General features: G+C 42.8%; 1 protein-coding gene across 1 annotated transcript in view; it reads right to left on the reverse strand.

Moving 5' to 3' along the window:
* HECW1 (HECT, C2 and WW domain containing E3 ubiquitin protein ligase 1) overlaps positions 1–24,915 on the reverse strand; it is a 445,911-nt gene extending 420,996 nt beyond the window's left edge. The window contains exon 1 of the mRNA XM_061165645.1: positions 24,844–24,915. Within this exon, the coding sequence (XP_061021628.1) occupies positions 24,844–24,873 (30 nt within the window). The 5' untranslated portion in view covers positions 24,874–24,915. The remainder of the gene's footprint in view (positions 1–24,843) is intronic.
* Positions 24,916–25,259: the final 344 nt, after the last annotated feature.

Genomic DNA, 25,259 nt, shown 5'->3' on the forward strand with positions numbered 1-25,259 from the left:
ATGCAGGCTGGTTGAAACTGGAAGATGCGCAACACTTGAAACTTTGCCTTGATGCCAACCAATCTGAGAATTGTGCGTGAGCTAGCCATGAACCCTGTAGCCCCCCTCCCTCGGGTTGTCTTAAGACCCTTGTCCCTTAACCAGAAACTTGGAGATGGTCTTAGGACATCAGTCCACCATTTCCCCAGGTTGCTGACCTCCTGAACAAAAAAACTTTCCCCACTGACACTTTTCTCCCAAGTATTGTCCTTTGAATGACAAGCAGCTGAATTGGGCTTCAGTATTGGCCTCATCTGGTTACAGGAATAGCATCACCAAGGCTCTGCCCTGGGATGGGAATCAGCATCTCTTAGGGAAAGGACAAGCCCTTCAAGAACAAACCCCTTGCCAGTGACTGGAGAACCATATACGGCAACTCTGGGAAGCTACTTGTTCAAAGTAAGCCCCATCAGATAAGCCCCAATACATAAACACCAAGAAGGCACTAAAATCTGGATGGAACAGGTAGCTCAGCATGCCTAGTTAAGAATGGGACTCTTCTAATTCTTCCAGAACTCACACAGAACCAAGGAGAACAGACAGGAACATAGACCTCTGTGTAAACATCATTCGGTAAACACCAGCCTGGATGGTTCTAGTGTCCAAAGGTGAATAAACTGGGGAAAAAAAAAAAAAAAAAAGTGTAAAACAGGATATAAGAAGAGTGGGACTATAAAGATTGAGAGAAAAGCATACTTTGAGAGGAGTTACAGCAAACAACTTAGTGACTAAACAACAACAACAATGGCAGCAAATAAAAGGAAAGTCTAGGGTGTATTTGGGGGGCTTCCCTGATGGTTCAGATGGTAAAGAATCTGCCTGCAACGTGGGAGACCCAGGTTCCATCCCTGAGTCAGGAAGATCCCCTGGAGAAGGGAATGACAGCCCACTTCAGTATTTTTGCCTGGAGAATTCTATGGATAGATGCTACAATCCATGGGGTCACAAAGAGTCAGAGATGACTAAGCAATTAACTGAAGCAATTAACTGAGCAATTTCACTTTTCAGAGTGTATTTTGCATTTTGAATAAATGTCATAAATGCACAAAATACTTTTTGAGACAAGAAGAGAAATGAGGCAAAAATGAACTTAAGAAACTTAATTTCAGAGGAAACTTAAAATTCAGAAATAAGAAGAAACTGAATGAAATTCAAGTTGAAACAACAACAAAAATATAGTAGGAAAAACTAAAAGTCAATAATAGGAATATGTGAACTTCCTTAGCAGTCCAGGGGTTAAGACGTCACATTTCGAATGCAGGGGCTGTGGGTTTGATCCCTGGTAGAGGAACTAAGATTCCATATGCTACGTGGCAAGGCCAAAAAATAAATATATAAAATAAAAAGGGAGTAAGGACTATAGTAGTAATAATAGAAATAGAAATGCAGTAATCTGGAAATTCAAATTAGAGATGTATAAAAGAAGTAAAAAGCTCTCTAAGAAAACAAAAAAGTGTTAGTTGCTCAGTTGTGCCCAGCCCTTTGCGACCCCATGGACTGCAGCCCGCCAGGCTCCTCTGTCCATGGGATTCTCCAGGCAAGAATACTGGAGAGGGTAGCTATTCCCTTCTCCAGGGGATCTTCCCAGCTCAGGGAAGCAAAAGAGAGGGTCAAAAGAAAAAGCAATGTGTGGGATGATCTGAGATAATAGCATTGAAACATGTATATAATCAATTGTGAAACAGATCACCAGCCCAGGTTGGATGCATGAGACAAGTGCTCAGGGCTGGTGCACTAGGATGACCCAGAGGGATGGGATGGGGAGGGAGGTGGGAGGGGAGTTCAGGATGGGGAACACATGTAAATCCATGGCTGGTTCATATCAATGTACGGCAAAAACCACTACAATATTTTAAAGTAATTAGCCTCCAACTAATATAAATAAATGAAAAAAAAAGATGATAACCATATACAGCTTATCTTTAGGGAAAGAAGTATTTGTTTATCACAGAAGGATTTGTTTATCACAGAAGACACTGACCAAAACAAGCCATGAATGGTGCTTTAGCAAAGAGACACTTATTTTTCCCTCCTATAACAAGAAGTATAGAAATGACAGATCTGGGTTGGGTAGGGCAGCTACCCTACCAGGAACTCAGACTTTTTTAGCCCTTGCTCTACCATCTTTAGTGTGTTACTTTCTTTCCCAGCTTAAAATACAGCTGCCAGCACTCCAGCCATCATAGCCACATTCCAGATTGTATATGGAGGAAGAGGAGAGCAAATGCAGCATGCCAGATGAGTCAGCTCCCCTTAAAGAGCTTTCTGAGAAGCCCCCACCCAATGACTTCCAAATATATCTCACTGGACTCAAGTATGACATATGACTACCTTTTGCAATGAAGACTGGGAAATAGAGCTTTTAAACTAAGACCATTCCAAAATTAAATCAGAGTTCTATGAGTAAGAAAAAAGGAGAGGAGATATTGGTTGACAAATAACAGCCTATAACAAAATTCCTGAATAAATGACAAAGGAGCAGAGCCAAGTCACAAAAATATACAGATGAAAATTGTCCTGTGCTGACTTTGGTTACAAATCAGAAGATTCTGACATGTTTCCAGTAAAGTCCAATCAAAACAACAGCAATAAAAAACCTACATTCCTAAATATCTTGATGAAATGTTCTAATTCTAATTTTTTAATCCTAAAAGTATACAAGCAAGAATTTAAAAAAAAATATTATCTACAAAGAATTTAAATTTAGGCTATCCTCAAACATATCCATGATCTTCAAAAGTAAATGATCACAAAATACTATCAAGAGTCTTGAGGCAAAAATTACTACACAAAAATGACAGTCACAGTCCAAAAGCTACTTATAAAAGTAAGAGAAACCAAAAAAAAAAAAAAAGTAAGAGAAAACTATCCCGCAGAAATAAAAAAACTCAGAAAATAGCTACTTAAAACCTTGCTTAAACGTATTTTCCTTCCAAATCTATGACTAAGAAACTCATTCTTCTCATGTTTAAGAATACATTTATTCTAGATAGACCTAGAGGTTATCATATGAAATGAAGTCAGTCAGACCTAGAGGTTATAGCATGTGAAAGACAAATATGATATCACTTATATGTGGACTCTAAATAAAATGATATAAATGAACTTATTTATAAAACAGAAATAGACTCACAGCATAGAAAACAAACTTATGGCTACCAAAGGGGGAAGGGGGTGGGGAAGGAACAACTTAGGAGTTTGGGATGAGCAGATACAGATGACTATCTATAAAAGAGATAAACAGTACAGATATTCCTGTCCTCATAGCACAGGGAAATGTATTCAACGTCCTGTAATAAACTGTAAGGAAAAAGAATATGAAAAAGAATATACGTGTGTGTGTGTGTGTGTGTATATATGAATAAATTTATTGTAAAATTTAAGAATGGGAAATGTGGGCTATAACAGACCATAATTTGAGTGAACTTGAACAGTGGGTAAAGAATAAGTGCAGGAGACACAGGAGACTTGGATTCGATTCCTGGGTTGGGAAGGTACCCTTGACAAGGAAATGGCAACCCACTCCAGTATTCTTGCCTGGAAAATCCTAGGGACAGAGGAGACTGGCGGGCTACAGTCCATGGGGTCACAAAGAGTTGGACATGACTGAGCACTCACTCACTCACTGAACCTAGTAGAGAAGTCTTGCAACGAGTTGTGTTTTCCAAGGACAGATACAGCAGAACCTTCTACCCTACATGTAACAGTGTATGGCTCCATGTTGAGAATTCTTAGAACAAATCTGGGCTCAGCAGGAAAGGATGACTGGCTTAGAATTACTAACATGACAAGATAGAAATAAACAAATTAGCTTTTTATCCAAGATAGCATAAAGAGAAAAGCAAAAGAGACAAATATTAAAAATAATTATATAAAAATAATTAATTCATATTATTAAAAATAGACACACAGATGAAAACATTAGCTATAAAAAATTGCTAAATAAAATGAATGCCACCACTAGTTCTTGGGTTAAAAAATAAAACAGACAAATTTCTAACCAATCTTACTTTAAAAAGAAAATGAGGAACAGAGGGAGAGAAGAGAGTGAGAGGAGGGTAAGAGAGGGAGGGAGGGAAATATAAAATTTAAGAAACCCAAAGGAAATAAGACCATAGATAAGGAGGCAACTTAAAACTTTTAAAAGAATAACAGACAATGGTTTGACTTTTGTCAAACAGATAATTTGTCAGGAAAAGAACTTATTTATCTCAAGTGGAAGTAGAAAGTCTAACTGTAACCAAGCAGGACCCTATGAGATTTTCCCATAATGGACCTCACCCCCAGTGTCCTCCATCTGCCACTTCTCTGTAGAAGAACTTTATCTTCCTAGGCCATCCCTAGATTCCAAAGGGTAACTTTAATTAGAGAAGTGAGAAAATGCATAAAGAAAGGAAACCAGTCAAGTAAGACAAAATAGTAAGTTAAGCCATTAAACAAAGACAAAGACATTACTTCCTCCTCAGGGGCTCAGGGTTCCTCCTCAGAAACAGCCAGGACCTAACAGAAGCAGAAGATATTAAGAAGAGGTGGCAAGAATACACAGAAGAACTGTACAAAAAAGGTCTTAATGACCCAGATAACCATGATGGTGTGATCACTCACCTAGAGCCAGACATCCTGGAATGGAAGTCAAGTGGGCTTTAGAAAGCATCACTACAACAAAGCTAGTGGAGATGATGGAATTCCAGCTGAGCTATTTCAAATCCTAAAAGATGATGCTGTGAAGTGCTGCACTCAATATGTCAACAAATTTGGAAAAGTCAGCAGTGGCCACAAGACTGGAAAAGGTCAGTTTTCATTTCAATCTCAAAGAAAGGCAATGCCAAGGAATGTTCAAACTACTGTACAATTGTGCTCATTTCACATACTAGCCAAGTAATGCTCAAAATCCTTCAAGCTAGGCTCCAACAGTATGTGAACCAAGAACTTCCAGATGTACAAGCTAGAATTAGAAAAGGCAGAGGAACCAGAGATCAAATTGCCAATATCTGTTGTATCACAGAAAAAGCAAGGAATTCCAAAAAAAAAAAACTACTTCTGCTTCATTGACTACAGTAAAGCCTTTGACTGTATAGATCACAACAAACTGTGGAAAACTCTTAAAGAGATGGGAATACCAGGCCACATTACCTGTCCCATTTATGCAGGACAAAAAGCAACAGTTAGAACTGGACATGGAAAAATGGACTGGTTGAAAATTGGGAAAGGAGAGGCTGTATACTGTCACCCTGCTTATCTAACTTCTATGTGGAGTACATCATGTGAAATGCCAGGCTGAATGCCTCACAAGCTGGAATCAAGACTGCCAAGAGAAATATCAACAACCTCAGATATGCAGATGACAGCACCCTATTGCAGAAAGCAAAGAAGAACTAAAGAGCCTCTTGATGAGTGTGAAAGAGGAGAGTGAAAAGGGGACTTAAAACTCAACATTCCAAAAACTAAGACAATGGCATACAGTCCCATCGCTCCATGGCAAATAGACGGGGAAAAAGTGGAAATAGTGGCAGGTTTTATTTTCTTGTGGTCCAAAATCACTGCAGATGGTAACTGCAGCCATGAAATTAAAAGATGCTTGCTCCTTGGAAGAAAAGCTATGACAAATCTAGGCAGCATATTAAAAAGCAGAGACACCACCTTGTCAACAAAGTTCCATATAGTCAAAGCTATGGTTTTTCCAGTAGTCATGTACAGCTGTGAGAGTTAGACTATAAAGAATGCTGAGTGCCAAAAAATTGATGCTTTTTAATTGTGGTGATGGAGGAGACCTTTAAGAATCCTTTGGACAGCAATGAGATCCAACCAGTCAATCCTAAAGGAAATCAACCCTGAATGTTCACTGGAAGGACTGATACTGAAGCTAAAGCTCCAATTCTTTGGCCACCTGATGGAAGAGCCAACTTATTGGAAAAGACCTTAATACTGGGAAAGATGAGGGCAGGAGAAGCGGGGACGACAGAGGACGAGATATTTGGATAGCATCATTGACTCAATGGATATGAGTTTGGGCCAACTCCAGGAGATAGTGACAGATAGGGAAACGTGGCATGCTGCAATCCATGGAGTTGCAGAGTCAGACATGACTTAGCAACTGAACAACAACATGGGCTACAGATAATATTCGAAGCCATGTCCTTTGAGCTGTTTTGCAGATACTGAAATCTCCACCAGGTGGAAAAAGTTAACTGTATGCTTCCCACAGGCAAGTAGACCCCAGACCTGCTGGAAGCAGAAGGCTGAAGATGCTGACTTCCAATTACCTCACCATCAACCAACCAGAATGTCCACAAGCTGACCATACACCACACCTCCCCCAACCTTGTCTTTAAAAACTTATCTGTGAAAGCCTTGGGGAATCTGGGCCTTTTAAGCTCCAGCTATCTGTACTCTTTGCTTGCTACCCTGCAATAAACACTGCATGTTCCTTCACCACAGCCCAGCTGTCAGCTGACTGGCTTTACCGTGCACAGGCAAGCAGACCCAAGCTTGGTTCAGCAACATAAATAGTGCCATAGCCATAAGTTGAATGAATTAACTTATCAGATTGACCCTGAAAAACGGCCTAAAGCCCAAGGAGATTTTACAGATAAAGCTTGCTGAATTCTAGGTAATAATAATCCTGGCATCATATACAGTTTTCAAGGGAACTTAACAGTTTCCTGATTCACTTTCATAAATTTCAAATACATAGTATAATAAAGATGCAAACCAATCCCATTCATTCATCTATATTTAAGTTATATATAGTTTAATATATATAAGTATACATATAATACAGTAAACATATTTATTACATGTATGCATATATAAAACTGAGCATACAGAATCAGTGCAGAATTAAAAAAATAATCAACAATGTTTGAGTTTAGTGCATTTGAAGATAACAAAGATAGTTTAATTACTAGGAAACCTATTAATGTAATTGATCATTTCATTAGGTTAAAGGAGAAAACATACTGGTTAATTCAGCAAATTCCCCTTTTAATTCAATGTTTATAACATAATTCTTAACTAGGAATAGAATAACACTAACTTTTTAAAAAAAAACTGGAATAAACAGCCTGTACTATCTAATAGTGGAAAATTAAATCCAATTTAATTAAGGAAAAGGGCAAGATAAGACCTCCCTTTACCACTGTTACTTCATATTGCTCTGGTTTTAGCCAATTTTATAAACAATTCCCACCCACAACCAGAGAGAAAGAAAGGAAAGAAGGGATGGAGGGAAGAAAGGGTAGAAACTTAAGACATGTAACCATTCAGTTTCTTGTGTTAGAAATAACATAAAAGCTCCCCCTGGCCAAAACTGGGTTAACTTGAACATCAAAAAGAATCACAACTGTAATTGATTATATCACACTGAGTCAATAAAAATCCATAAGGACACAGTTCAGTTCAGTTCAGTCGCTCAGTCATGTTCAACTCTTTGCAACGCCATGGACTGCAGCACGCCAGGCTTCCCTGTCCATCACCAACTCCCGGAGTTTACTCAAACTCATGTCCATTGAGTCGGTAATGCCATCCAACCATCTCATCCTCTGTCGTCCCCTTCTCCTCCTGCCTTCAATCTTTCCCAGCATCTGGGTCTTTCCCAATGAGTCAGTTCTTTGCATCAGGTGGCCAAAGTATTGGAATTTCAGCTTCACCATCAGTCCTTCCAATGAATATTCAGAACTGATTTGCTTTAGGATGGACTGGTTGGATCTCCTTGCAATCCAAGGGACTCTCAAGAGTCTTCTCCAACAACACAGTTCAAAAACATCAGTTCTTTGGTGGTTAGTTTTCTTTATAATCCAACTCTCACATCCACACATGACTACTGGAAAAACCATAGCTGTGACTAGATGGACCTTAGTTGGTAAAGTAATGCCTCTGCTTTTTATATGCTGTCTAGGTTAGTCATAGCTTTTCTTCCAAGGAGCAAGCATCTTTTAATTGTATTGCTTCAGTCACCATCTGCAGTGCTTTTGGAGGCCAAAAAAATAAAGTCTGTCACTGTTTCCATTGTTTCCCCATCTATTTGCCATGAAGTGATGGGACTGGATGCCATGATCTCAGTTTTCTGAATGTTGAGTTTTATGCCAACTTTTTCACTCTCCTCTTTCACTTTCAAGAGGCTCTTTAGTTCTTTTTCACTTTCTTCCATAAGGGTGGTGTTATCTGCATATCTGAGGTTATTGATATTTCTCCCAGGATTCTTGATTCCAGCTTGTGCTTCATCTAGCCTGGCATTTCACATGATGTACTCTGCATATAAGTTAAATAAGCAGGGTGACAATATAGGTGTCAAATTAGCCTTGACATACTCCTTCTTGATTTGGAACCAGTCTATTGTTCCATGTCCAGCTCTAACTAATGCTTCTTGACGATTAGGACACAGTGATTCCTCCCAAAAGAAGAGAGCAGAAAAACAGGGAAAGCTCTTTTCACAGAAGAATGGCAGCTGATAAACATGGAAGGAATTAGATCATTGGAAACTCACGGATTTGCAGTTCCCAAGGATAACAGATTCTGAGACGGAAACAATGGATGATAAAACAATTAAGTGACAGGTTATTGGGAAATAGAAATTTGTCCCTGTTATTAATTGTGAAGACAAATTGTACCTGTAGATGGAGACACCACCTTAACAGGCAAGTCACATAAATAAAATTAAGACATAACAATCTCAAATATCTGTATCTTCATATCTATAATAATATATAAAGATTCATACAAATTGGAAAAAGAAGCACTAAAACCTTGCCTGGGAAAGAGGTATTGGCAAAATATAGGTGAAAAGAATTAACAGAAACAGCCTCACTGCTCCTTTGTACCTTCACTGGAAATGGATAAGATTGCATCTACCTGAGTATCAAGAAACCCAGCAACAGAGGCTTCACTAATCCGAGGTATTTTTCCCACGAGCATCCACCGTTCCCTGTACCTGCCGTTCCCAGCCTGCAGCTTCCGGTGCTTGGTCCCAAGCTTGCTAGAAGAAATGGAAGGGCAAAGGGCAAGAGACTTGTGCCCACCCAGCCTGTCCTTTCTTACCCAGGGAACATCTTTCCCAGAAGTCATTCTCAGAGGAGTCACTTGGTCACAACTACCTACGAAGAGTCAGCCTCCAGGATCCCTCTTCCCGTGACAAAAGAACAAAAATAGACTGGATAAAGCATAATACTTGGTACTGAATATTTGGAGGCTGGCACCCTCACAGGCTGTTAGCATGTTTTGTTACAACTTTTCTGAACATTGACTCTTTGGGGTGTCTGAGGAACCTCAATGAATCTCTAGATTCATTAGTTCTGCTTTAGGGAATGGGTTCTATGGAAATAATGTGAAATACCGTCAATGGTTTACGTATATTGATATTCATTAAAGCAATATTTCTAATAGGCACCTCTCCCCAGAATAAAAACAAAAGAATAAAATTAACTTCAATGCCCAGGAATGGTTGGATGGTTGAAAATACAGGGTTGGTTGTCAGATAGCCTATCTGTATAAGTTGGCCAAGTCACAGAAACACTTCATGTCTCATTTGTAAAATTAATATTTCCCACATAAGCACTTAAAAGGATTAAATAAAATTTTGTATTTAAAATATACCTCAAATACCACAATAAAAATTAATGCATAATATGGGGCTTCCCAGACGATTCAGTGGGTAAAGAATCTGCCTGCAATGCAGGAGACTCAGATTTGATCCCTGGGTCAGGAAGATCCCCTGAAGGAGGGCATGCCAACCCACTCCAGTATTCTTGTCTGGAGAATCCCATGGACAGAGGAGCCTCGTGGACTATAGTCCATAGAGTCACAAAGAGTTGGACACAACTGAAGTGACCAAGCACGCAGCCACGCAAACACATAAGATGGGGATTATCCCATATTATAACTTCCCAGTCCAATGGTTGGGACTCTGTACTTTCACTGCCAACATCGCAGGAATTGGGGAACTACAATCCTGCAAGCCAGACAGCCAAAAAAAAAAAAAAAAATTGCATAATAGATACATACTTGGAGTATTACAGAGATTATTATATAGCTGATTAAAATAACATAGAAATAGAATATTAAAAGTTGTATGTCAAGAAAATGCATGTTGTTAAACAAGAAATTGTGTTTCTAGTGTGATTTTAATTTTATAATGTATATATGCATTAAAATTACACTACAAAGCCAATGGTTATTTCATCTGGTCATTGCAGATGGGTTGTTACTTTATCCTTTGCACATGTTTTTTTTTTTCAGATTATCTATCTGGTATAATCACTTTCATATAGATCAGAGGTCAATAAACTTTCTTAAAGGGCCAGTTAGTAAATATTTTAGACTTTTCAGGTCTTACGGTCTTTGTCTCCACTACTTCGCTCTGCTGTAGAGAAAATAGCCATAGAGAACATGTAAATGATGGCTGTGACTGTGTTCTAATAAAAAACTGTACAAAAACTGGAGGCAAGTCAGCCCTAGTCTGTAGACTCTTGCTTTAGATAATGATACATACATGCTTTATTTAAAAGAAAACAAAAATTTTAAGTGATATAGCCAAAAATTGAGAAAAGATGAATTTTCCTAGTGGTGGGTGGGGATGCAGAAGGTGAAGAAGGCTTGTGCAGTGTTTTATGGATAGGAGAGAACAGAGTCATTAGAGGGGAAGATAGAAAGGAATCCCTTGGTAGAAGAAGGAATCGAACTGATGGGGTTTTATTTGAAAAAGAAAGAGTGAGGGCAAACTATATACACATAACTTTCATCTCACTGGATTTGCCCTGAAAGCTTTTGACCCATTTCCCAGGGCATATTGAGGCAGTGGGAGGCTCCCAGGATGACTGCAAAGCCAGTTAGAGAACAACCTTGGAGCTTATCACCAAGGAGCCACGGAAACTGCCAGTACCCCAGGCCTCTATCCAGCATCCCAACACAGGGCTCAGTGACCGCCACTCAATGGCACCCTGGCACACTAGTACCTCATTCCTCTTAAATGATTCTGAGTTAACAGAAAATTTTTATTATTGAACCAAAATTCTCTGCCCACTAGTTTTTGTTCCAGACTTGGAACAAGTACCTCTGCCACCTTTCAGATTTTAAGTATTTGAAGCCATGATCATGGTCCTTTCTTTCCATCTTAGTAATCCTCAAAGCACAGTTCTCCTAGATCAGAAGTTACAAGCTAGATATTTACAATTTTGCCTGGTTGAGCCCACTGAGTATTATAAAATCATTAGATTGAATTAGTAAAAAAAAAAAAAATCTTAAAATTATAGAATTTCTCTTAAATATCTAGTGTTTTGGTTTTCTTGGAAAAATCAGATGAACTAGCAACATTGGATCACCATCCCAGTGTCAACACTAGCTTGAAGCTGACTAACGACCAGCACTGTAATCAGGCAGGATCCTTTGGGGTCTTCCCTCTTATTCTCTGCTTTAGCTCTTCTCTGAAGTACTATAGAATAGATAACTATCTGATGCACATTTCCTGAGTTGTTTTGCAGATGTGAAAACACCCCACCAAATGGAAGCTTTAGGATGGACTGGTTGGGTCTCCCTGCAGTCCAAGGGACTCTCAAGAGTCTTCTCCAACACCACAATTCAAAAGCATCAATTCTTCAGCTCTCAGCTTTCTTTATAGTCCAACTCTCATATCCATACACGACTACTGGAAAAACCACAGCCTTGACTAGACGGACCCTTGTTGGCAAAGTAATGTCTCAGCTTTTTAATATGCTGTCTAGGTTGGTCATCACTTTTCTTCCAAGGAGCAAGCATCTTTTAATTGCATGGCTGGAGTCACCATCTGCAGTGATTTTGGAGCCCAAGGGAAATCAGTCCTGAAAGTACATTGGAAGGACTGATGTTGAAGCTGAAACTCCAATACTTTGGCCATCTGATGCGAAGAGCTGACTCATTTGAAAAGATCCTGATGCTGGGAAAGATTGAAGGCAGGAGGAGAAGGGGACGACAAAGGATGAGATGGTTGGATGACATCACTGACTCAATGGACATAGAGTTTGAGTAAACTCCAGGAGTTGGTGATGGACAGGGAGGCCTGGCGTGCTGCAGTCCATGGGGTTGCAAAGAGTCGGACACAACTGAGCGACTGAACTGAACTGAACTGAACTATCAATAGTGGATGACAATGAGCATATAGCCCCAGGCTTCCTGGAGCCTAAGAACTGATAATGTTAACCTCTCCCACACTACCCTGTTCCATCACCATCAGCCAATCACAGAACTGTGCACAAGCTGACCGCCTACCTTGTGATCCCCTTCCCACACCCAGCTTTTAAAAATGTCTTGCAGAAACACTTTGGGGAGCATGGGGCTTTTTAGGGCATGGCCCTGCAATAAACCTTTCCCTGCTGCAAACTCCAACATTTCTGTTTGTTTGGCCTCACTGTGCACTAGGCACGAGAACTTGCCCTAGCAGCATTAGTTCCCGGTACAGTCCCCTCACCTGCCTCCAACCCTGAAACCCACACCTGCCTGGACCCCAAAGATATCCACGTTTCCTGCCCTGCCCTAAACGAACTAGCAAAGGAGCTGCAGAGCACTGAGCCATGAGCCCAGCTTCCCACCCCAGGTTTAACAACTGTGATGCTGGGAGATGGTGGTTTTGTCACATGGAATATTAGGGGGTTAAGTGGGACGTGGCTGAGGTTCCTTCCCCAGTCAGCATTCTATGAATCTATAAATGGCTTAGCTAATTTTCAAATCTCACTGAGCTCATTGCCTGAAAAATGCCTGAAGTCATGAGTTGAACCTGCTAATAGCACTTTGAAAAAAAAAATAGGTTTGAAAAATAAAATATCTGGATCCCTCAAAAGCCATTTGCAAATTCATAATAAGATGAGCCAAATGTAAAAAACAAAGTCATTCACCCTCTTTTGCCTCTAAAATGAAATTTCAAAGGTGAAAATTCTAACAATGAAGAAAAAATTCCTACCCCAAAGCTTAATGTTTCTATAAAAATAGCCCATCAATGACATTATTCAGTAGAGATAAATGAACCCTGGAAAAACAGAGGGGTCCTGATCACAGAACTACAGTGAAAGTGAGCTTGACACTTCTTCCACCCAATTCCTACCCTCCCCAATCACTCCCATACCTAGAGATACCAATGTAGGTTTTGTTGTTGTCGCTGTTCAGTTGCTAAGCTGAGTTTGACTTTGTCACCCCAAAGACTGTGGGCAGCTAGGCTCCTCTGTCCATGGGATTCTCCAGGCAAGAATACTGGAGCTTCCTTCTCCCAGGGATCTTCCCTACCCAGGGACTGAACCCAAGGTTCCTTCATTGGCAGGTGAATTCTTTACCCCTAAGCCACCTGGGATAGATTTATTTCTCTTGCCATAAATCCTTAACTTTATCTAGCTGAGAAGATTCATTCAATGCTTTCTCCAAGAAACTAAAAAATATGCTAGGTTAGCATGATCTATACCATTTAACCTGGAGCAAGACACAGAGCCCTAGAAAGAAGGGTTTGGCCTTTGGTTTTCTTGTCTCCTCTCCCCTCTTGACCAGAATTCCACCCCATCTGAACAGTTATGGCATCACTATTTCACAGCATAAGGCAGGCAAGCAGGCTGGGGCCTGATGTCCAGGGTAGTCTGTGAATTTCAGACACTTTTGTGCACCATGCCAGGCCATTCACTTCACCTGCTCTTGGGAGCCTCTGTGTCCTGAGCAGGTGGCAAGTCTGATTTTTTTTTTTTTTTAAAGTGCTTCTTGCTCTAGAAGATTCTCTGGATCAGTGGAAAAAAGAAGATTTGTGGCAAAACTTCAAGTCACGAGGAGCATGTTCCTACAGCAGAGAGTTCTCGCGTAACAGACTTAGTGCCTTGACCCTAAGGTGCCTAAGATCTAGGATAGCAAAATTCGATTTTGATAAAATTAAGCTTAATTAAAGAATATCACAGTAAGTAAGTTCTGAGTCCCTGACAAGGGTGATGTCTGTTTAATGAACAGGAAGCAACACTGTAAATTTGAGGACCTCACTCTAAGAATGTGGCTATGTATCTATTCACCATAGTAACAGTCACCAACCAACTGTAGGGTATGTAATAGATTCTCCATTAACAGTGTGAAAAATAAAATTATCACTCTTAAAGGGCACAACTTTTTCATTTGTCTCTCAAACTAGATGTTTCTCCACCGCAGGGACTTAACTCTGTTTTGTCTTTTGCACATTTTCATCTTAAGCTGTAAGCAGATTTTTGTCTGGATGGAGAAAGCTCACATGACATAAAGACTTGTCATAAAATAAAAACTCAAGAAATGTCTTCTGAGGGAATAAGGAATTGAAAATTACTTGAAAATAGTTAACAAGGATTTTAAAATATATATGCATATATTTCTATATCTTAAATATATTTCTGTGTATTTGCATATAGAAATGTGCATATACATACATACAATGCATTTTTAAATTTTGGTTTGTGGTCCAACAGTCCCCTGGTCAAATTTCTTGTTAGAAGCCTGAAAGCCTCCTTAATACTCACTATGCATATTTTTTCCTCTATTCTAGGAAAAAGAGGAAAATAACAATTTGTGATCTTCAACTATTTCTCTCAAGGATGTCACATCATGATGTGAATGCATGTTTCTAAGAAAAATAAATTTTACTCGCTTGCAACAAAAGGGTGGCAAATGCTCACAAAGTTCCTGTGGCAATACCTCACCAAAAATCATGCTTGGTTGCCACTGAAAGTTCAGTAAAGATGGGAGCAGCATCGCCAATAAGACCCCTGTTTAAATTAGGAGTGGATAACTTCATTGCCAATTATTTCTCTCATTGGAGTGGTTCTGTGACAGAGAACCTCTCATAGTTTCAAGCAGACACCAGGTTTAAGCAAGATCCCCAAGAGTAGCCCACCAAGAAGTCCAGATTTGCTCAGGTATCCACATTTGCAAAATGAATGGACCACATAAGCAGAAAGAGAACCCAGTGTAGGAACATATACATGTTGTCTCCTGAGCAGTTACTGCGTTCTGTTACTGATCACTGTTCTTGGCACCTAGGAGAATCAGCGAACAAAGCAGATAGAAATTCCTCTCCTGTGAAGTTCATCTCTCCCATCTTTCTATCAATACTTACTGTTATGATACACAGTTCATGGATGCACACATTGTACATAATGCCGCTCTAGAAGCAATAAAATACAGACTGGGCTTCCCTGATGGCTCAGTGGTGAAGAATCTGCTGCCAATGTAGGAGGTACCTGGTTTGATTCCTGATCTGGGAGGATCCCACATGCCTTGGAGCAGCTTAACAACTACTGAGCCTGCGCTCTGGATCCCGGGAGTCACAACTACAAGACTACTTGCCACAACTACTGAAGTCTGAGTGCCCTAGAGCCTATGCCTCCCAACAAGAAAAACTACTGCAATGAGAACCCTGCTCACTGCAACTAGAGGAAAGTCCTTGAAGCAAGGAAGACCCAGCACAGCCAGAAATAAATAAATAAAATTATAAAAATAAATAAAATACAGACCTACTCACATCATTCATTTAACACTCAGTATGACACCTCCAGTGGCCAATACTGGGAAAAATGTCAAAATAAGGATACAAAAATAAGGGTGACACAGTCCTTAACCTTGAAGAGTCATCTTTTAGCGGGGAGGCTGAAAGGTAGGAGCATTAGTAACACACATACAATGATGCTCATTACACAGAAGCTCAGTGGGGGAGAGTCATATCTATCGGGAAATGGAGTGATGGCTTCTGTTACAAGCTGAGATTTAGGATAGATCTTAAAAATGGGCAGATTTATAGAAGGGTAGAGAATCTAAGAGTAGAAAAAGTATGTATGGAAAAAGTACATAATTATAGGAAAGCACAGAGCATGTTTGGAGAAATGGGGGGAAAAAATGGGGGACAGACATTTGTCTGTCCTGAGGTCAGGGGGTATATATCAGGCATAGAGCAGGCCACAGCCCATAGACCAATGAGGCCAGCCTGGGTAGCTGGCTCTTTGTTGCATAGAATTTGGCAGTTCACAGGGTGTTGAACACAGGAGTGACAGGCTCACACTGAAGATGACAAAGTCATGTGGCCCAGAGAAGACAGAGACAGGAGGGCAGAGAGCAGTTTTATAAAGTCCTGGCAACAACAGGAACAACGCAGAAGGGACCTGTGAACAACACAGATTCAACAATAACTAAGTGACCTGCAGCTGCTTGTTCTGGACGCTGAGGAGGAAGCAAAGACAAGTTGGAGCTCGGTCAGAGAGTGCCAGCCAGGATAAATGACACAGAGACCCCATACCAACCAAATGCCCAGCAACCCCCACCTTGAAGAGTAGGGAAAACAGTTAGGGAAAAGAAAAGGAGTGTTCTCAGAGGATCCAGACACCTAAAAATACCATCCAAACTCCAACCCAGCAGATCATAAAGAGATTTGCATCCTATAAAGAGAGTCCACTATGTTCTAGGCATGGTTCCAGACACTGGCAAAGAGATGGGTCCTTGGTCTAAGTTCGTAAGTTAGAAGGGAAGATGGACAGTAGACACATAAGTTAAAAAAACATGTACAACAAAGCAGGTGGTCCTAAGGGGTGTAAGAATAGAGGGCAAGTTGATGGAAGAGAGCACAGTGTAAACAGATGGTCAGGGAAAGCCTTTTGGAAAGTCTGCTGTTTCGTTAACACAGGGGGCAAGCTCAGGGAACTGGCAGACATCTCCCAGGTTGAAGGAACAGCATGAGAGATGAGAATGTATCCCACGCATTCTAGGAAGAACGAGGAGATTGGGGACTGGGACCCGGTGTGCAGGACAAGGAGAGAGTGAGGCAGGAGCTGGAGGTCCAGTTATGTAGCACCATGGAGGCCAAGAAGTAAAAGTGAAAGTCACTCAGTTGTGTGTGACTCTGCAACCCCATGGACTATACATACAGTCCATGGAATTCTCAAGCCCAGAATACTGGAGTGGGTAGCCTTTCCCTCCTCTGGGGGATCTTCCCAACCCAGGGATTGAACCCAGGTCTCCCGCATTGCAGGTGGATTCTTTACCAGCTGAGCCACAAGGGAAGCCCAAGAATACTGGAGTGGGTAGCCTATCCTCCTCCAGCAGATATTCCTGACCCAGGAATTGAACCTGTGTCTCCTGCATTGCAGGCAGATTCTTTACCAATGGAGCTATCAGGGAAGCTAAGAAAGGGGTCTGAATTTCATTGCAAGCAGAGTGGAACCATTGAGGGATTGTAGGCAAAGAAATACAGTAAGTCCCCTACATACAATTGAGATCCACTCCAAGAGTGCATCTGTAAGTCCAATTTGTTTGTAAGTCCGACAAGTTTAGCCTGGGCACTCAATTAACACAACTGGCTGTATGGGACATCACTGCTGCACGTCCGTCACTGCTGCTTTTATGCTTGCTGCCGGACATCCTGAGCTTGAAATAAAGATACGGTACTCTATAAGGTACTGTACAGCGAAGTACACAAAAGCACAACCGTTGTAGAGGACGCATGCATGTGACAGTGTGTGCCCGACACGTCAACTAACTTATGTAACTGAACATGGGAACACATGTTCTCATCTTTGAAGGTATGCAACTTGAAGGTTCACGTGCAGGGGACTTACTGAAACAGGATTTGTGATTGCTGTGTGTTGTGCTTATGCTACACGCCAGCACCTAAAACAATGCCTGACACCTAGCAGATATTTCATCAGTATCATTTGGACTGCTGTAAAAGAAGAGATTTGGACAAGAAATGCAGGAAACTGGTTAGTGGTCAAGTGCAAAAGGCAAGTGATCATGGTAGATTAGATAGGAGTGGTGGTGCTGGATGAGGCAGGTGAAGCAAAGGAAGAGTGACTTGCTGAAAGCTAGACTGCAGTCAGAGAGAGAGAGAGAAATCGGGGACTCAAAGGCATCTGGCCTGAGCAACTGGAAAGACAGTTGTCTCTTACAGAGATCACTCCCAGGGCGGGGAGGGTGTAAGCAGGTTTGGGGCGTGAAAATCCAGAGTTGTGTTTTGCACCTGTAAATTTAACTTTAGTGTGGCATTCAAGGGGTGGTGCTGCTGGTGGCATATGTAAGTCTGGCATTCTGGGAATGAGTCAGGACTGGGGAAATAAACGAGATCATCAGCAAGAAGGCAGTATTGAGACTGAAGGAAGGAATACATAGGTAAGAACAGACCTGACAGCCAGGACCTTCCTGGAGAATTCCATCATGTAGGGGTCAAAAATCAGTACGTCAGCAGGGATAAAAGCTCAGGGGCCATCAAGAGAGCCTAAGAAAGCAGACCCAAGGAGACAGTAAAGAAAAAAAAAAAAAAAACTACCAGGAGTATCCAGCATCCTAGAAGCCAGGAGCATGAGAAAGAGGGACTGGCCCTGAGTGTGAGATGTTGTTGGGAGACCAGAAGACTGGGATGGAGAACTGACCACATAGGAGTACAGGGCAAAGAGCACCGGTGATCATCATGGGAAGAGTAGAAGGAAGGGGACAGAAGCCGGGATGGGATGCTGTCGAGAGAGGCCAAGAGAGAGTTGAGGCCAGGGCACCAGAGAGCCTCAAAGGAACTGACAGTGCTCTGGTCTCATGCTGCATGGCAGGTATTTGTTTTTGATTCATAATCTACATATGTGCTAAACGTGTCATCTGTCTGAATCAAATATTACAAATTAAAATATGTCTTTACAGGCTAAGAAAGAGAGAGTGAAGAAACCCAGTGTAGAAAACTTTTTCAAGCTGTGTTATAGAAGAGGAAAGAGACCATCCATGGTGGGGAGAATGGAGTCAGGAAGGATCTATAAAATGTGATATGGTAACAGCACACTTGTGTGCCAACTGCGTCTATAACTATCGTCCCCTTTACCTGCAGGTGCTGTGTCTGGCTGTGGACAGAGGCGGCACCGAGGGGTGGGGTAAGGGGAGAAAATGCCAGCAAAAGCCTCAATTTTTTTTTTCTCAACTTTGAAAAACTCACTTCCACAAAAATGTGATTGGAATAGAAGGGGAAATTTGTTTGTTAAGTAGTTTTAAGTTCTAATGGCAAAGGGGGATTTCCCTGGTGGTCCAGTGGCTAAGACTCTGCGCTCCCAATGCAAGGGGCCCAGGTTCAAACCCAGGTTGGAGAACTAGATCCCACAAGCAGCATCTGAGTCTGCGTGTCACAACTAAAGATCCCATGTGCCGCAATGAAAATCAAAGATCCCACGGCAACTAAGACCTAGCGCAGCCAAATAAATAAATATAAATATTTTTAAAAGTTTTGATGGCAAAGGGCATTAGGGATAACAGTAAGGAAAAAGAAAAGTCCTTTTAAGGATAAAAACCTATTGATTGTGTCCTGCAGTTTTTTGGCTGATCAGTGGATTACAGGAAGGAAGATGACAAATGGCTGGTGGGTACATTAGCTCTGGTCCTGACAGTAAGCAAGCCAGGTCTAATGTATCTCCCCATGGTTTTTCCCTTTAACCTGAATCTCTGAGTTCCAATATGTAGGACTGAGATTTCTGTTTCTGAAAATGCTGTGACTTAAACCCCCGAAAGCAAAAGCAGGAAATGTTTGTGCAAGTTAAATGGGTGTCAATTTAAGGACAAAGTGATTGAATTACAATCCCTGGCCGTGGATGTGAATTTTGGTCTTTTTTTTTTCTTTCACACTCATGATATTTCCCTGACATCTGTGCAATACAAATAGATCTAGAAAGTGTGAAAGGGAAAATCTGCTCTACTAAATATATAAAAGGGACCCCGCATGAAGTCTCCATGATAGCATTCGTCATCACAGGCCCAGATGGCATCCTTTCCCAGATCTCCCCACCTTCCCCCACCTCAAATATCAGTTTAAGTTCCATCCACTAATTTTGCCCCAAAATACTGCAGTGCAATGGATGCCTGGTAACACCAGGAGAGCCCATGTGTACCAGGAACTCTCATTTTTCAGTCCTCTGTGTGCATCAAACTTGGGGCCAATAAATCAGGAGAAGCATCCTGTGAGCAGCACACATCACTTATTGCCATGGAATCCAGATGCTTTCTCCAGGGACCTGGGAGCTCAGTGGTCCCTGTGACATCTTGCCAATGAGTGATGACATTACTGTCATCCCACACTGGCTACTTATCATTTTCCCTACAGTTCTCAAGTCACAGAACATGACAGCCACTTACCAATACCCACACATCCAAACATTATGGGATGAGATATATATTGGTTTGGCCAAAAAGTTTGTTTCGGTTTTCCCATACCATCTTGCAGGAAAACCCAAACAAACTTTTTGGCCAAACCAATAAATTTCCTATCTAGGACTTGGTTTCTTCAAGTATTTAAGGAGGCTTTAAGAAACAAATGTCAGTGGTCAGAAAGTCTGTGAGACATAAATGTGCACCATAAGCAAAATCAGCAGGTGAGCTGGTTTGCCTCTATCCATCTTTGCATCTTCACTTGAGAAGCAATGCTCATGAAAAAAGAAGAGGCTGAGACGAGGAGGAAAGTTATGAGGCTCTGACACCTGTATTTGGTGGGGGAGAGTGGGAGTGGGTGGGCAGTGCTACTACAGGCATGTTTTATGGATGTGACAGGAGGTCAGTGTAGTTAAAAAGAAGAGGCAAAAACAAACAAAAGAGCAAAATGAGAAGCAGACAGAAATGGAAAGGTACATTGTTATGAATCTTAGGAAATACTTTTGAGTGTAAGAGTTACTCAATGACCAAACTTAAAAATGCTTCATAGTAGCTCTTGGAACCTTTGACCATTAAACCCTAAAACTCTAAACATCTGACCCACTGCCCTCCTCACTGGGATCAGAAACTGCCACAAACTTTTCCCTTCAATATAATAAATTCAGTTTTACAAATAAGAAAGAATTACTGTATTTATAGAGAACAGTGTTAACAGAAGACTTAAAGGGATTATTAGATAACCCAGAGACTGACCCACATGGCCCTAAGTATTTCTACTCTCTGTATTGTGAAGTTAAATTCTCATTAATAATTTTCACCCTTCAACTGGTAAAATCGCATAAACCAAGAAAAACAATCACAGAATCATGCCGTTAATCCTTTGGGATTACTTGCTTCAACTCCCTCCTTTTAAGGAAGATGAAACTTAACCTCAGAGAGGAAAAATGATTTGATAAACACCCCCCTGAACATTTCACACCGTGTTCTCTAAAAGTCCATGAACAGCAAACATACCCAGGACAGGACTATAGAAATGGTACGTGGGCACTGAAATTCTGGATTTCCTAACCATAAACTGTGCTGTTTTCCAGGATGGACAGGAAGGAAATGATGGGAGAGAAGCAGGGGTCTCTCTGTTGGGAGATCCCATCAGGGTGGGAGGGGCAGGAAAGAGGATTATCTGTGGGCTAACTGCTGGCTTGTTTCAGAAGCTCAGCTGATGGTGGTTAAAACTGATTTGAACAATGGGTCTGGTCAGTGGTTTTCCCTGGATGAGTCTGTCATCCTAGCAAGCTCTGGGTGGTGAGACCAAGAAGTGGAGAGAAGGAGGGCTGAGGCTGCTCCCCTTTCTAAGTGCAGTTAAGGGCGCACAGAGTGCTTCTATTGGACATGTTTGCTTGTAAGGCCACAGCTAGGACAGGGCAGTGATCACCTTGATTTTGTCAACATGGACAATCCAGGTCATCCAAGTGAAAAATAAAGAACCTAAACCTGCAGGATCTGAACTTGCAGTCTACATGGGTGGGGCTGGAGCCTCTCTCTGCCTGGATTTGAGTCCCAGCTCACTGGTTCCCTTTAGCGTCTTACATAATCTCTCTGATTTGCCTATATGACTCACGAAGGGAAGGATTCCCACCTACCTCCTGCCTAAACAAGTAGAGGGCTTTTTTTTCTGACCTGAGGTCCACAGTCAATATTCCTGAGAACACACCATGTTCAGGGCAAAGTTTGAGGTGTTAGAGAGATGAGACAAAAGAAGCTAACAATGCCCTTGTCCTCAAGGAGCTCTCACCAGGAGTGAGACCAGGGGACTGCGCCCATTCACAGCTCATGTAACTGCAATATGATAAGTGCTGCCTTAGCGGCATGGACAAAAAGGCTGTGGGAAAACAAGACAGGCAGTGATTCATTATGCTTGGCAGGTATTGTTATTCCAGGATGTTATTTTGATTGTAACTTAAAAAGAAAAAAAGCACACTACTGGGGAAAATTGTGTGGATCAGCATAAATCGATAAACAAATATCCCAACTATCCCTAAACTGTAAAAATTACTATAAGAACTTGAAAACACTTTGCTTGCCTGTTTAGAATAATTGTTGCCTTATTTTTATAACAGGCAACAGTCCTAGCAAGTTTTATGAGCAATACCAAATACGATCGGAGAAAGTGGCAGGCTACTAACAACTGCTACCTAGAATTAAACAGTTATCCTGAGTCTTTCATTAAGAGCAAACAAACAAAATCAATCATTGGAAATCAGCTACAAAAGAGAGGGTGGGAATTGCTAATTAAGCCACAACAAGGAGAAAAATCTGTTATCCAGTTAATCCAACATTCTTCTCTATCCCCCACCCCTATTAAATCTCTTGATATAGTGGAAAGAAAATGACCTGTTTGAGTTGTTGGCTAATTTCTTTTATGGGAAATATGCAGATGCTGGGGTTAAAAACAATATAGGTGTAAAAATAAACCATAAATTCTATCATCAATCTCTGGTTTGTGCATATGGTTTGGGGTTATAATTAGCCTTGCTAAATTTAGTAACTTTTCTTACTTCTCCACCATTATCACACAACACTGGAACTGGATAGGACAGAAATCAGCTAGTCCAACTTACACTACAGGTAAGGAAGGAGATGCCTGTGACTTGCCTTCCCGTGGTCACATCTGGCCTTTTAGCATTTCCCATAATAGCAGTAATACTGAAGCAAGTACCATAGAAGGTAAATCTTAAAGCAGTCTTTGAAAACACCCCTCTTTCAAAGCCAGAAGTGTGAGAGGAACCAGGTGATGCTACGTACACACATCGCAGCAGCTGCAGTCCCTCAACACTGATGCGGTGATAGGCTGTTTCAGCTCAGAATGTGGTCTCCTTATCCAGTCAATAACGTCACAATCTGAACAAACTTAGGCAATTCGCCTTTATGCAATAACTACCCCAGACAAAAACAACAGTCATTCCACAGAGCTGCCAACTTGTACTAGCCTGGGATCCCAGAATTAAGTCAGAACACAGTTTATTAAGCATAACACTCTGAAGTCCAATATGCCTGAAGGTAGGTCTAGGAATTAAAACAGTGCTATATTGTCCCAATGGCACACTCCGGCGGAGGTAGCAAGCAGAGGAAGAGGGCAACAGGGAATTCTACACATTCTATTTCTCTACCAAACAGGCACACACACCATACCAGGGTAGACATGTGGGCTCTAATCCCTTCTTAGTGGAAAACACACATTTTCAAAATGAATCCCCGATCTAGAACGAATTACCGTAATAGCCACAGCCGGAGCGAGTCCGCTGAGGAGAAACGCAGATCTGGCCACCTGCTTTGAGACGCCTTGGACCACGACACTGCCAGGGTCTTTAAAGGCTGGCCTTTTCGGGTAGGGCATCTGCCCTCCTAAATCGCCTCAAGATTCCAGGAAAAGAGAGAAGATACCTCTCTTAGTCTTTGAACTATGCTGCTCTTCCTGTATCCATTTCTGCTGAACACAGTCTTATCTTTTCAAAGAGAAAAAAAGATAAAAACAAGAGGAGAATTGCACCACTGCAGATCCCAAGAGAAGTAAGCACAAAACTACAGCAACGTCAAATAATGTCTTCAGCAACTAGGAAAATCCCCACATGCTGTCTGGTGTCAGCCCAATGCAGACTGGGGCGCGCTGTGCCCGGAATCACAGGAAGCCGGGCAGCTCTGCAGCCTGTGTCCCTGCCAGCTCCCCCCACGCGCTGAAATTCGCCAGGAAGAACTTATGATGCCCAGCTTCTGTATGCAAGACAGGCAGGCAGACCACGCACCCAACACACCGCGACTCGGCCGAGGGGCCGCGACATCAAAGAGGCAGGGCCATCAGAAGGCACGGGAGGAACGGGGGTTTGAGCCCTCGGATTTTGCTGCATTGTCACGAACCAGGAATGTAGGGGTAGGAGCAACTGCACCTCCAGCCAGAAATGGACCGGACGCGTTTTCCCCGGCGGCGCCCTCCCCGCCCGTGCGCAGGTCGCAATACGGTAGGCGACATGACGGGCTGCTCCCGCTAAAACTCGGGTGGCAGGCCCGGCAAAGCAGCCTGGGACGGGGAGTCGCTGAAACAGCACCCACATCGCGCATCCTCCCCGCCTGCCACCACCCAGGGGAGCAAGGGCCGCACCTGCCACGCTCCCCCTGAGCGAGCACGAGCAAGCGCTTGCGGGGCTGCGGGCGCTCGCTGGCTAACCCTGGGCATTGCTTGGGACACAATTGTCTAAAAGGGAGCCCGAGGCCAACCCAAATCCAGAGCTCTAGTTCACAAGGGGTGGGTGTGGGCTGGTAACGGGGATTACGTAGGTCTCTCCGCCCCCTCCCCTGATACCTCCTCACCACTGGGAGGGCGCCGGGGGCCGGGGGAGGCGCCACGAACCCGCCTGGGGGCTTCTTTGTTTCTCTCTGTGCCCGGCAGGAGGGCCCGGTGTGCCAGTTGTACCCAAACCGGGGTCGCCACCCGGGGATGCCTGCCCGGCCCGGGTGGCGCCGCGCCCCAGGCTGACAATTGAACCTCGCGGGAGAAGCAAGAGGGTGGGGAGGAGGGTGGATCCCGGACCCTGGGGAGGGAGGGCGCTGACGGGGCCTCCGGAGCGACGGGGAAGCCACCCAGAGGAGGGCGGGGGAAGGGGCGGTAGGCAGAGTCCCCGCCCGGAGCCCGCTTACCTTGGCAGCTCCGGCCTGGGCACAGATCATGCTCCCATCAGCGCGCAGGTTAGAGACGGGGGGCGCACGTGCCCTGCATGGTGCGCCGGCCGCCGGGGACCTGCCAGGGGGGTGACCGCGGCACCCACCCGCTCTCGTAACGCCCCGGGTGCCGGGGGAGAGCGGCGGCCACCGCCGCGGCGGACGGGCGCGTGCGATTTGATGAGTGTGTGCGCTAGGAGAGGGCCCGCTGGGTCAGAGACGCACTGTATTCCTGCTCCAACAACCGCGCCTCATGCGCGGTAACGCAGCGCACTTCATCGCTTTATCCTCCCTCCCGCATCCCCTCCCTCCCTGCCTGCTCCTCTGTGGGTACCAGACTCCGGAACCAACCACAAGCCGGGCTTGCTCTCATTAACGCTGCCCCGCCCTGCAGC

Source organism: Dama dama, chromosome 18, assembly GCF_033118175.1.
Source record: "Dama dama isolate Ldn47 chromosome 18, ASM3311817v1, whole genome shotgun sequence".
Lineage (NCBI taxonomy): Eukaryota > Metazoa > Chordata > Mammalia > Artiodactyla > Cervidae > Dama > Dama dama.